Below are 13,972 nucleotides of genomic sequence, written 5' to 3'. Positions count from 1 at the left end.
AATGGTCTACTGGGAAGTAGCAAGGAAAGACAGGAGGCTGGGTGGGGTCCTTTTACCTCTCACGGTGGGCAGGAGGTCATTGCTGTGTCTTCTATTATCCCGCATATTATCTGTTTTCCCATTCCATGTTGCTCTGTCTTTGTTCTGGATTGAGTTTGCTCAGTTAATTTCCTGGCCCTGGCACGAATCCTTAGCTAGGAAGGAGACAGTCATGTTTACAGATAGTATGCGCTTGGCTAAGAAGCTCACATTTCCATCCGGAAGTATAACGGACCAACACACAAAACTATATGTAACCTTAAACGTTTTTAGTCTAGTTAATACAATATAGTGAGAATTACTCATAAACGGGGATGGCAAAAAAAACAATAACAAAGACCTGAGTGACGTCAACTTCATTCTATCTATAGTACCATTTTTTTTGCGAGATGATATTATTTTTCCTCGTAAATCATCTTTTGATAACTATATTGTACTTTGTAACCATTTGAATTTATGCTATATAAAGGGGGTTTTTCTTTGTGTCTGGATGGGACTTTTAGGTAATGTAAAAATTGGCACATATGTGGATTGATCATGGAATCTTCTGCTCCCTATTAAAACCAGCTCCCTCCGTCTTCCTTTTCTTCGGTGCTTTCAACTTCATATTTACAGCTTTCCTCTATCATCTTCCTTTCTTTTTTTACTGACCTAACAGTAAAACAATTATAAACAAACAAGTAAGGGACCGAGGGACAAAAGAAACATTGTAAATGAATCACATTGAACTTGTCGAATCTATAGAGGTGAGTTTAACATGTGTGCTTATAAAGAGATTTTGATGATCATCTTTCACTTTTCTTCTTCTCTTTTAGACCTTCAAAGCCACAAGGCCCATGGAGCTGGGGTTTATCCCGGTTTCTATAGCGTGAAAGGGGCAATTGCTTTCTACCCTTTGGATATAACGCTAGACTATCACAAAGAACTTTCCGCCAGATATAACAGACCCGGCTACCCAATTACTGCTGGGTGGACAGGGGTCTCGGAAAAAAAAAAAACAACTCGAATTCATCCGGGCTTGAGCTCGATCCCTTTGTTCAAGTGATCTACCAACTGAGCTATCGGGACCCCATAATGATGATCATAATCACGTAAAAAGAACACACACACTTCAATGTTGTAGCATCCTTTTGAAAGTGTTGGTGATGATGTATAACGTGTTGACTTTAATGTGAATCAATACAGATGAAACACTGTCCCTCTAATAATTCTGCACCACCACCACCGCCAATAATACACGTCGTTTAATACATAGTAGACACACTGCTCTGCCCTGGACTCTGGAGGAAAAAAAAAAACCCCGACGTATTTTTTTTTAATTTTGACCAGAAAGCTCAGTCTTTCAATTATCGCTCTATTAAAATGTAACATCTTTCAACAAACAAACAACAACAACAAAAAAGAAGAAGAAACCAACAATTAAAATAAAAACTCTCAAACATAGGACTTCCTTAGTCCCGAGTTTGAGAGGGGTTTTATTTTTTTTTTCATTTTTATTTTGGGGGAGGGTGTGTGTGTGGGGGGGGGGGGGGGGGTGGCATCGATATAATTAACAGGACGAGTTTTCTGGCCAAAGTTTAATTTATTTTTTTTTTCAGAGTACGATAGTTCTGTGGTACATTCTAAAAACTCATTTTGGTCAGAAGGCGTTTACTTAAATTATTTATGAATTAAAATTACCCCCACTCCCCCCTAAGACCTCGTGAGAAATCAGGATTTAGCTTCTTATATTTTCTTTGGGCGGAGGGAGGTTGTTTTATTTTTGTTTTTGTTTCTCTGTTTGCAAGTTGGAGGTTTTCTCAACTCATCGATGAAGTAAAATCATTTTTTTTAAACCTGGCAAAAATGGTTTTTTAAAAAGTTATTTTGTCAATGTACGCAAGTTGGCTTGTGTCGTGTGTTACAAGGAGGTGGCCGGGTATAATATTTTGATGGTCATCGATTTTATCATCCCGTTCTTTTCAACAAAAGTTATGAAATACCTACATCCATATAGGTATAACATTAACATTGGAACGTTTGTTAGTCATCCACCACAAAAACAAGGCTTGTCTGATGGGGATACAAAATGTAGGTTGCACCAGTAAAACTTGATTACGAGTTGTCAAGAGGCGACGCAGTGATTTTCCATTATAGCAAAGCCTCATTGTATCCACGCACCTGGGTGGGGCCTTCTGACCTCCCATGGTGGGTAGAGAGGTCACCTGGTGTGTCTTGCACCCCCATAGGCAGCTCCAGAGACCAGTGATCACATTGTCCTCCACTGTCCAGTAACTAAACTTGAAGGTGGCTATGAACAGTCCTTAGGGCTGAGGAAGACTGTCGAAGCTGGGTTGACGAAATGAAATTACTACTACTACTACTACTACTACTACTACTACTACTACTACTACTACTACTACTACTACTACTACTACTACCCCCATAATATGTTTTCCATTTCTATGTTGCTCTCTGCCTTTGATCTGTATTGAGACTTGCTAGGGGGGGTTTCCCCTGGTCTTGGCGGGGATCCTTAAGCTATCTCTGTCATAACATAACTTTAGCTTTTATATAGAGCAATATCCACTGAACATTCTCAAAGCGCTTTACAAAGGGTCCCTGACCAACAGCAACACGTAGGCGATATTACTTTTTTTCCGACGCTGTTGGCGGTCAGGTACTCATTTTACACTTGAGTACGCTGAGAGAATGTAAGTAAAGAGCCTTTTCCTAGGACTCAACTATGCGCCGACCGAGGCTCGAACCCAAACGATTACAATCTGAAAGCAAGTGTCATACCATAAGACCACATAGCAGCACAGAGCACTATCATTTGTTTGTGCCTGGATGGGCATAAGAAACATGAACGGATTGCACGTGGAATCTTCATTTTTATTTTTATTTATTTTATTTTGTCTTTGGTTTTATTTTTGTTTGTGTCTTTGTCGTGTTTTTTCTTCTTTTTTAAAAAAATAGATATAGTTTATTTTGCTTTTTTTTTTGTGTGTGTGTGTGTGTGTGTGTGTTGCGTTTTTTGACATATTATCTATGTTTGATTTGAACTGGGTTTTTTTTCAAATGAAAAATCTGTAAGAAGGGTTATCGATGGTGGTTTGGAAGTTGAAGTCGTCATAAACATTCAAAAATTTGAGCCTAAGATAAAGAATTGAAAAGGAGTGGATGTTACAGTGGCGGCAGACAAAGCATGGAGAAAATTATAGGGAAAAAAACAAACAGCTAACCTTTGTAAAGGATGGTTTGGGTTTTATTTTTCGGGGGTTGGGGGGGGGGGGGGGTTAATGCATTTCTTTTACTTGTGCTTGACACAGTATCCTACACACCTCTTCAGGTACTGATCATAAACATTTAATGAGCAGAAATTATTTGAGCACAGAATCAAAGGGAAGCTTGGACAAAAACAATATGGAGATGCCTCGTCAACACTTGAATAAAGAGAATATCAAATTAAGAAATTAAGGTGCAGGCACCGGTGTAAGATCTGAACAAGTGTGAATGAAAGGTGCCAGACAAAGCAAGAAAGAAGAATACATGAGATCGACCGATTTTTGGGATGTTTTTTTTTCTTGTATTTTTCTTTCTTGCTTTGTCTAGCACCTTTCATTACACACTTGTTCAGATCTTTAAATAAAGAGAAGACTGCCAATGAGGGTATCTAAGACTGCCAATGAGGGTATCTAAGACTGCCAATGAGGGTATCTAAGACTGCCAATGAGGGTATCTAAGACTGCCAATGAGGGTATCTAAGACTGCCAATGAGGGTATCTAAGACTGCCAATGAGGGTATCTAAGACTGCCAATGAGGGTATCTAAGACTGCCAATGAGGGTATCTAAGACTGCCAATGAGGGTATCTAAGACTGTCAATGAGGTATCTAAGACTGCAATGAGGGTATCTAAGACATGAAAAATGATGAGGTATCTTAAGACTGCCAATGAGGGTATCTAAGACTTGCCAATGAGGTATCTAAGACTGCCAATGAGGGTATCTAAGACTGCCAATGAGGGTATCTAAGACTGCCAATGAGGGTATCTAAGACTGCCAATGAGGGTATCTAAGACTGCCAATGAGGGTATCTAAGACTGCCAATGAGGGTATCTAAGACTGCCAATGAGGGTATCTAAGACTGCCAATGAGGGTATCTAAGACTGCCAATGAGGGTATCTAAGACTGCCAATGAGGGTATCTAAGACTGCCAATGAGGGTATCTTAGTTGTTTTGTTCACCCCTCTTCCCATCACTACATATAAATATAAGATGATACTTTCTTATCTTGCAATGATGATCTTCCAATGTTCCAGCTGTATTAATATAAGGTACTCCATCCATCTTTACAAAAGGCAACACACTCGTCTTTTTTTATCTTTTGATAAAACTGCTTAAATTTATTTTTAGGTGAATGTGTGTGTGTGTGTGTGTGTGTGTGTGTGTGTGTGTGTGTGTTTATTTGTTTGTTTTTGTCGGCTAAGAAAGGGCTGAGTTCCAATTTATCTTGAAAGTTGCTATTTTCGTTTTCGTTCCTTTAAGATCCAGAATTTAAGGCAGCTTAACACTCGACTCAAGATTGAATGTATACCTAGTTATATAATAGTCAGTGATGGATATTGATGACATCAATGGCCAGTAATGCCGTATTCTAGAAGAAAAGATTTTTTTAAACCTGGTCCTTTAAATGGAGACTTCTCAAATTATTATTATTGTTATTATTATTATTATCATCACCATCATCATCATCATCATCATCATCATTGGTTGATCATGTTATACCAAACGACTTGTGTTGCAACGGGTGAGTTACTATTTAGGAACCTCAACTGTTTTCATTTTTTAATCGTCCGAGGTTTTACTTACCAGATTTTCCACGAGGCCTCATTAAATGATAATGTCGATGTCAAGTTTATTGATCAAAAATATTGATGTCAAGGGAAGGTGGTTGAGTGTGATAGGAGAAGAGGGTGTGTGTGGGAAAAGGGGGGGGGGGGTGTAAGAGGGAGAGATGGACTTGTCTTTACTGTATTGATAACGAGTAGGGTGGATAAGGAAGATTATTGAGTGTATTTTGGAAAAGATTAAGATTCTCAAAAAATACGTTCTCGTCCGAATTGTCGAATGATCTTTTGTTTACTTAAATAAAGTGTATCAAATGTGTTGCTTTGATGTTAGTGTCAAATGATCGTGTTCTACTTCTGAGTGTATGGATTTAAAGACTAGCGTTGTGCTTTAATACACACAAGCACTACAAATAATAAAAGGAAATAATAATTACACATATTATCTTTAGAATCGCAGCAAAAGGCGAATTGTTTTCTCAATGGCCGAATAACCAACAGGCAACATAGGCGTTTGCCTCACCACTATCCACAAATTCCGGCCACACAAGGAGGAAAAAATAAAAGTAAAAGTTAAAGATGAAAAAAATAATTTTTTAAGTCCGTCTCCCATGAGCACATAATATTATTTTAAAGAGATAAAACTTCAAGAAAGTAAAAGATTAATTAATTTCTATAAAAAGCATGATTCTGTCATGTTGTGTCCACTGTAACTTTGCTCCCGTTTTATTTATTTATTTTTATTTTCATCCACCGATTTTGTTTATTTTTGTGTTGGTTTTATTTTCACCAACGTGTCCAGAGTGTTGGTATTTTTAGGCCATTTACTCCAGTTTACCATATGGTCAACACGGCCCTAACCCTGTACTGTGTCTATTCGTATAAATATCTATCATCCTACCCTCTCCCAATAAATAGTATTTTTTTTAAATAATTGAAAACGTCGATTAAAATATTGTTGGATGATGTTGTCTTGTATATTTCTTTCGCTTTGTTTGGCACTGTCCATTCATAGCTTTTCCTATTCTCATAATTATATCATCATTTCTTATCTCTTTGTCTATGTCCGTCCAGAGTAAGTCACAATGCTTCGTCGTTGGAGATCGTTGAAAAAGATTGTCTACGCTGCAGTCATTCTCGTTCTTACTATTGTGCTCTATGCATCCACCAGCAGTAACGGTAAGGTCTAAAAAAAACTTGAGATTTTGTATAGAGCAATATCCACTAAATTAAATATGCGCAAGATATTTTACGAAGGGTTCTAAACCAACAGCAGCACTTAATTTAACTCATGATGAAACAAAACGCTTGTAAGAATCTATTTATTTATTTTTTTTACGGAGACAACCCTGTTATCGGCCAAGTACTTATTGAACACATGAGTGTGGTGAAGGAGTATAAATAAACAGCCTTCTACCATAAACTCAAATTTGCGCCACGGACAGCGGGACGCGTACTCGTTTGGTTATATCAGTATTTCCTTATATTGAAATAATAGTGAGGGCACGGGCTTGGGTTCATTATTTCCATTAGTTCGTTTCAAGCAAGTTCGTTAAAATAAGTTCTATTGTAACTTCAACATTTATAGACGATGAATACAGTATATAAAAATTAGTATCTTTTCATCATTGTTATTGTTATATTTTTAAAATCATTGATTTGTGTATTGTGAGTTTAATGATTTTCACATTTTCAGAATACATAGAGGATGCTGACGAGGAATGGAAGCTTCCAGTTGTATCTGACGGAACGGTAAGAAATTTGTTATCACGGTTAAGACCTTTTGCATCAGAGCAATGTTACGTCGGGGCAGTATTGTTTCCACTTTAAGAAATTAAATATTATATTCACTACCCGCAATAAAACAAATCAATTTTACCCTGGTCTTGTATTTTTGCCTATAAATTATCTTTTCTTTATCTAAATATAACACCGTTTTGAAGGGATGAGACAAAATTCTTTTTAAACTTAGCTTTTATATAGATAAAATCCGCTAAATGTGCTCTGAATGTCTTGCAAGCGATCACAAACCAACAGCAAAACTTACCAAACAAACAGCAGAACGAGACGTGGTGCCTGTTGGGCGCTATAATAATGTTGTACATTTTTCTTGGCATTAAAAATAAACGCAGTTAGAGGCCAGGTACTCAGTTTACATCTGATAATACGAGTAAGAACCTTTTTTAAAACACTCAACTTTGCGCTAACACAATGAGATTCGAACCAAGGCTAGCAGTTCAAAAGCCGAATGTCGTACTACAAGACCACGAAGCCACCTGTCGTATGAAAGCAAACAAAGTGTCCCTTTATTCAACCTATTGGAAAATTATTTGTTTTCCGGGGGAGAAAACCCCCGAAAAAATTGAAGATGTCTGGCGCAGTTCAGCGCCACAAATTGAGAAATTTTAGTTGTAATATAATGCTAAAGGAAAATAAAGCCAGACGCCAAGCAGTCAGATATCTCGTCCCCTGGAATTATAGTATGCCTTCAGACTGTCTCTATCCATAATTATTTGGGGAATAAATAGTGTCCAAATGATAGCATGCAAAATATTACTGTGTGTTTTGTACTACAAGGACCGGAATCAATTCCAATTCCATAAGCCTTTGGGTCCAAAAAGACTAGCTACTTTTTAAGACATGAATCGATTTGCAAATTAAATCGATTGTGATTTATATTTAACCAGTTTCAATTTCAATCTAAAGCGTTGATAAATTATCTATTCGGGCTTTACATAATAACAAAAATAAGTATAGCTTTCCTTCGTGGTAACGTTTGTATTCTTTTACATTAATTGCTCGATGAATCTTTTCTTTTATTTTACCAGCTCCGGGTGGACAAAGCATTGCTGGAACCTTTACATCGCCTGCCTCTGGGTCCCTTCGAGGAACATCCTGTGCCGGTTATCATAGAGACTCTAAAACTCGAAATACCAACATTTAACGAGACGAAATCAAACCCTACACCCAGCAGTGGCCTATTCGCTCAAAACAAACCTGCTGCTCAGCCGCCGCCGCCACCGGCCGCAATCGCTCCTGCAGTTCCTGCTAAACCTCCAGCGCCTGCCGCGGCCAAACCACTCTCCTCTGGACAAGCACAAAAATCTCCACCAAATTCCTCTTCTATGGTAAAGCAGCCAGCTGCTCCAGTGGTTATGCAAAAACCTAAACCACCAGTTCCTTTACCACCGGCGAAACCACTTCCAGACTTAACTAAAACAGCGGCGGCAATGGCTGAAAGACTTACTTTCACAAAAGCCCAGTGCGATAAATACAAATTTCCTCACGAAGTTGACGCTGATGTTTACGTATTGTCTAAACATAACTTAACATATTGCAAAGTTCCCAAATCTGGCAGTACGTATTGGGAACAAATTTTCTCATTTCTCAGTAAAGTTCCCAAAGAACTAGAATACCTCCAAATCAAATCTCCATTTCAGATCTCCAAATATGACATACGATACACGAGTCATTTCACACTTCCAAGACTCGACTGGAAATCAGACACGGACAAGGAAACGATGCTTAAAACTAAAAGAATTCTATTTGTTCGTCATCCACTTGAACGCTTATGGAGTTCGTACATGGAAAAGTTCTATCTCATTGATTTCTGGTCAACATTGGGCCTTCGAGTGAAAACTAAAAGTACTGATCCGAAATGCCCAAAGTCAATCACCTTTCGAGAATTCATCGATTTTACACTGCCAATTTTCAACGAATTTTGGGCCCCTATCACTGAACTATGTAACCCTTGTACATTTAATCCAAATTTCATCGGCCACATTGAAACAATGCGAGAGGATTCTCTTTACATTCTAAAGCAATGTAATTTACAGTGGATTTTCATAGAGCAAGAAAAGATCCCTAGACAAGAGAACCACATGATAGATATGGCTATTTATAACTATCAGATCCACAGCATGCAGTGGTACAGCTTCTTCCATCGATGTTTCAGTCAAAAGGATTTAGCCACTAGGCTCTGGGACGTCTTTAGGAAGGTGGGCTATCTGTCATCCCACGGGGCCTTGCCGAGTAATTTGCCTGATTATAACCAAACGACAATTATCAAAGAAATTAAAATGCAATCGATGAAATATTCACTAGGTGCAAAGAATGGGCGAGCTCAGCAACTGAAAATCATGAAGAGAGATTACGAGGGACTGCCCAAGCCGATCATGGCAAAGATACTTGAAAAATACGCCATGGACTTTGAGCTTTTTGGATACAGTACACAAATCCCTACGTCGTAGAAGTAGATAATGAATAGTATAGATGGCTTTAGCGTGACATCCGTACGCCTTACTACTTAAATATCAAATTATCAGCTAATCGAAATATGAGAAAGCCGCTTTACACAGTATAGGTGTACGCTTGGCTAAGAATCTCACAACATTGCCATCCGGAAGTATAACGGACCAATACACAAAACTATATATAACCGTAAACGTTTATGGTCCGATTCATACAGTTTATTGAGAATTACTCATAAACGCGGATGGCAAAAAGCAATAGCAAAGATCCGAGAGACGTCAACTTCATTCTATCTATATATGCCGGCCATCTTCACGACTTTGTGGCACTGTTGTTGTTTTGTTGTATGTTTTTTTTTTTTTGTTTTTTTTTAAATTTTTTTATGTGCTTCCGGTGTATTGTCGAGCACTCTTGAAAAAATTAAATTTTTAAAATTATAAATAAAATAAATAAACGAATATATAAATAGATAAATAAATAAATACTAAGACAGAGAGGAATTTTATATCAGTGAGTACACGCGATACGCGAATCCAGCATATTCTAATTAGCTGATAATGAAATATTTACGTGATAAATGCATTGCAAAAGGCGTGTTATGATAGATTTATAATTGATATCGTCTTTGTTGTTATTATTATGTCATCATGATCATCATAATCATCATCATAATCTTCTTCTTCTTCTTCATCATCATCATTATCATCATCATCATCATCATCATCATCATCATCATCATCATCCTCATCATCATCATCATCATCATCATAATCTTCATCATCATCATCATAATCATAATCATCATCATCATAATCTTATTCTTCATCATCATCATCATCGTCATCATCATCATCATCATCATCATCATCATCATCATCATAATTATCAACAACATCATTATCTTCATCATCATCATCATCAACATCATCATTATCTTCATCATCATCATCATCATCATCATCATCATCATCATCATCATCATCATCACTATTAATCTTGTCATCGTAATAATCGGCGTGGTCATCGTCGACGTTGTCGCTGCTGTCATCATCATTATCATCATCATTTTAGTCCCGTTGTCATCATAGTCACCAATATCATTTTTCTAAGTACCATGATGCAATCCAGCATGACGTGATGAGTCAGTTCATTCGTGACACAGTAAGCAACTACTGTATGTTTGAATTGTGTAACTACCCTAGGATTAAGTAACTCGATATTCCCTTAGAATGCGCTTGGCCAAGGAGTTCACAACATTGCCATCCGGAAGTATAACGGACCAACACACAAACTCTGTGTAACCATGAACTTTAGTTGGTTAATACAGTTTAGTGAGAACAACTCACAAACGCGGATGGCAAAACAATAACAAAGGCTGAGTGACGTATCTTCGAATATTCTATAGATAGAATGCGCTTGGCCAAGGAGTTCACAACATTGCCATCCGGAAGTATAACGGACCAACACACAAACTCTGTGTAACCATGAACTTTTATAGTCTGGTTAATACAGTTTAGTGAGAACAACTCACAAACGCGGATGGCAAAAACAATAACAAAGGCCTGAGTGACGTCATCTTCGAACTATCTATAGAAAGAATGCGCTTGGCCAAGGAGTTCACAACATTGCCATGCGGAAGTATAACGGACCAACACACAAACTCTGTGTAACCATGAACTTTTATAGTCTGGTTAATACAGTTTAGTGAGAACAACTCACAAACGTGGATGGCAAAAACAATAACAAAGGCCTGATGACGTCATCTTCGAACTATCTATATTTACATGGACAAAAAGAAGTATGTACTGTACCCTCCTATCTAAATCAATGACATAAAGGAATTACACAGAAAACTATGTGTAAACTTAAACGTTTATAGATTGATCGAGAAAATCGTGTGATAACTCGTCACCCATTTGGCGGTATAAAAACAATAACAATGATCAGAGAGAGGTCGATTTCACACATGTTCTTGTTTATAAACAACCAACTATGTTTGTCCGAGTACGTTTGAAGGCGTGTCACAAATTCTATGTTTCGATTGGTAAAAAACCCACTGGTTAATTATGCGCTTGACAAAGAAGCTCACAGCATTGCCATCCAGAAGTATATCGGACTAAAACACAAAACTATGTGTAACCATGAACGTTTATAGTCTGGTTAATACGGTTTAGTGAGAATTACTCATAAACGCGGATGGCAAAAAACAATAACAAAGACCTGAGTTACGTCAACTTCAAACTATCTATAGATAGAATGCGCTTGGCCAAGGAGTTCACAACATTGCCATCCGGAAGTATAACGGACCAACACAAACTTGTGTAACCATGAACTTTTATAGTCTGGTTAATACAGTTTAGTGAGAACAACTCACAAACGCGGATGGCAAAAAACAATAACAAAGACCTGAGTTACGTCAACTTCAAACTATCTATAGTTAATTGGATGTTGTTGATTTTGGTGTTTTCTGTACACAAAGGGTGTGAGTAGATTTTCGACATCAAATAATTGGTATGATCTGAACATACATGACGAATGTTTAGGTATATAAATTAATGCGTACATTGATTGTTTGTTGTTTTTTTTTTCTACTGGTTCATGAAGTTAGTGACAAATGGATTGAATCTTCTTGATTAACATTATTACTATTATTATTATTAATATTACTGTTGTTGTTATTATTATTGTTCTTATCATTATTATTATTATTATCATTATTATTATTATTATTATTATTATTATTATTATTATTATTATTATTATTATTATTATTATTATTACTACTATTATTATTATTATATTATTATTATTATTATTATTATTATTATTATTATCATTATTATCATTATTATTATTATTATTATTATTATTATTATTTATTATTATTATTATCATTATTATTATTGTATTATTATTATTATTATTATTATTATTATTATTATTATTATTATTATTATTATTATTATTATTATTATTATTATTATTATTATTATTATTACGTGGTTGGTATTTTTTAACTTTAGTTATTTTAAGGACTGCATATGAATTAATAAATGATATCTAATATCTTAAATAAAGATTTCATCCTCTCTACTCCTACCTATTACTTCTTTTCGAAAGTGAATTGGGTTTTCTGTTTATTTGTTTTGCTGGGTCTTTGTTTGTTTGTTTTCTTGAGGGGGGGGGGTCGTTTTTTTTGTAATTGAAAGGTGGAAAGGGGGGGGGGGGGGCGGTCACATATCATAATCTGTGTGTTTTTATCAAAAGCATTTATATTAATTTAATTTAATTGATTAATTGGTAATAAATACTTATTTAGCTCCAATCTCCACCAAACGTGTTTAATGGTGCTTTACAAGAACTGGTTGACATGTTGCAATTAAGCTGCTGCTGTAAACATTACGTATGAAAATTGTAGACAAAGTGACAATAAAAGAAGAAGAATTTAACTTATTACACAACTAAAAGTCAAAATACAAGACAAAAATATTTCTTTACAACATTTTTCTCAACACCTCTTTATCTTTATAAACCCTTCTGCCACGAGATAATAAGATATCGTCGCTTAAGCATTTAATGAGGGAATAGTTAATTCATCAAACAAGATGTCAACAGGGATCACTGATGTAGTCAAGTGAGCAAATTGGGGGTAATAATCTTGCCTAAGGAAACAAACGAAAGTGCTTGAAGCGGGGCTCGAACCCGGGATCTTCTGGGTCACAGTGCAATGCCTTAACCACTCGGCCACTTCGCCCCCTCAACATCATCATCATTATTGCCTTTTTCACCCTGGGTCAGGGTATAGGCCACAGACAAACAGTTTCCATCCTTCTCTATCCTGAGCCAACTTTTTTATCTCATTCCAGGTCTTACCACTTCTCTGTCAGAAACTCTTCGTCGCCAAGCTAAAAAAAGGATTTAGTTTGTCTGTCTGTGTTTCTGTAACGTTTTGAGTTTTAAACGGAAAGGGTGTGTTAACCCTTTGCCAACCCCCAACCTGGAGGACCAGGTGACTCAAAGATGGGGGAATCACACACCATTAGTCGCCTTTTACGACACGCTGGCTTGGCGTTGGGCTATTCTTGACCCTCTCAGTTGAGGGACCCCGGACACCACCAACAACAAAAACAATCACAAACAATAACAACAGGAACAACAACAGGAACAATGTAAACAGCAGCGACGACGACTACGAGGACTACGACGGAGAGAACAAAATTTTAAAAAAACGTTAACAAGATAAGAAATTCGCCAATTCAAGTGAAAATCTAAAGGCCGTGAAAAAAAAATCCACAGCTTCGATTATTTTTTTTATTTTTATATATTTTTGCTGTGTTTGGCTTTCACCATTAAAAGGAGGATATAATAATAATAATAATAATATGACGCTAGTTTTTACTTAAGCTGTTATCTTCGACACGTCATGGTTTTCCTTTAAAAGCCAAACAACAAAGACACAAAGGATAAAACTCGTATCTCCCACATCAAAATGCAATCAATGTCTATCGTCCTGTCAATCTTAGAACACGGTCTTGTCAATAATATGTGTCGTTTCCTCTTGCCATATTTATGAAAATGTTGCTACCCTGAAGCTCGAAGGAAAAAAATAACGATAAGTGTTGAAATGTAAGCTTCAATTTATTAGACGAAGACAGATACTGTCGACGTTTAGGGTTTCCCCATTTATCAACAAAACACGATGAGTAAAACACTAATGACCTTAGTGTTTTATTCAGCGTGTTTTATTGATAAAGGGGAAACCCAAAACGTTCACAGTATCTGACCGTCTAATAATTTGAAGCTTACAATTCAACACTTATCGTTGTTTCTTGCCACAATATCAAACCAATCAG

The 13,972-nt window shown here is 36.6% G+C and overlaps 2 protein-coding genes across 2 annotated transcripts in view; both read left to right on the top strand.

Moving 5' to 3' along the window:
* Window positions 1-5,076: 5,076 nt before the first annotated feature.
* On the top strand, window positions 5,077-9,856 carry LOC144958863 (uncharacterized). Its single transcript, XM_078891117.1, has 4 exons — window positions 5,077-5,434; window positions 5,943-6,047; window positions 6,565-6,620; window positions 7,697-9,856. The coding sequence occupies exons 2-4, from the start codon at window positions 5,954-5,956 to the stop codon at window positions 9,116-9,118; spliced, it is 1,572 nt and encodes a 523-aa protein (XP_078747243.1). The 5' UTR covers window positions 5,077-5,434; window positions 5,943-5,953; the 3' UTR covers window positions 9,119-9,856.
* A 3,906-nt stretch (window positions 9,857-13,762) lies between these two features.
* Window positions 13,763-13,972, top strand: part of LOC144958588 (uncharacterized) — an 8,189-nt gene continuing 7,979 nt past the window's right edge. The window contains exon 1 of the mRNA XM_078890666.1: window positions 13,763-13,972. This exon is cut by the window's right edge and continues 390 nt beyond it. The gene's annotated coding sequence lies outside the window, so the exon portion shown is untranslated.

Source organism: Berghia stephanieae, chromosome 13 (assembly GCF_034508935.2).
Source record: "Berghia stephanieae isolate SIO BIC M18660-M18661 chromosome 13, UCSD_Bste_1.3, whole genome shotgun sequence".
Lineage (NCBI taxonomy): Eukaryota > Metazoa > Mollusca > Gastropoda > Nudibranchia > Aeolidiidae > Berghia > Berghia stephanieae.
The sequence above is the reverse complement of the archived record's forward strand: the minus strand, read 5'-3'. Positions and strand labels throughout refer to the sequence as shown.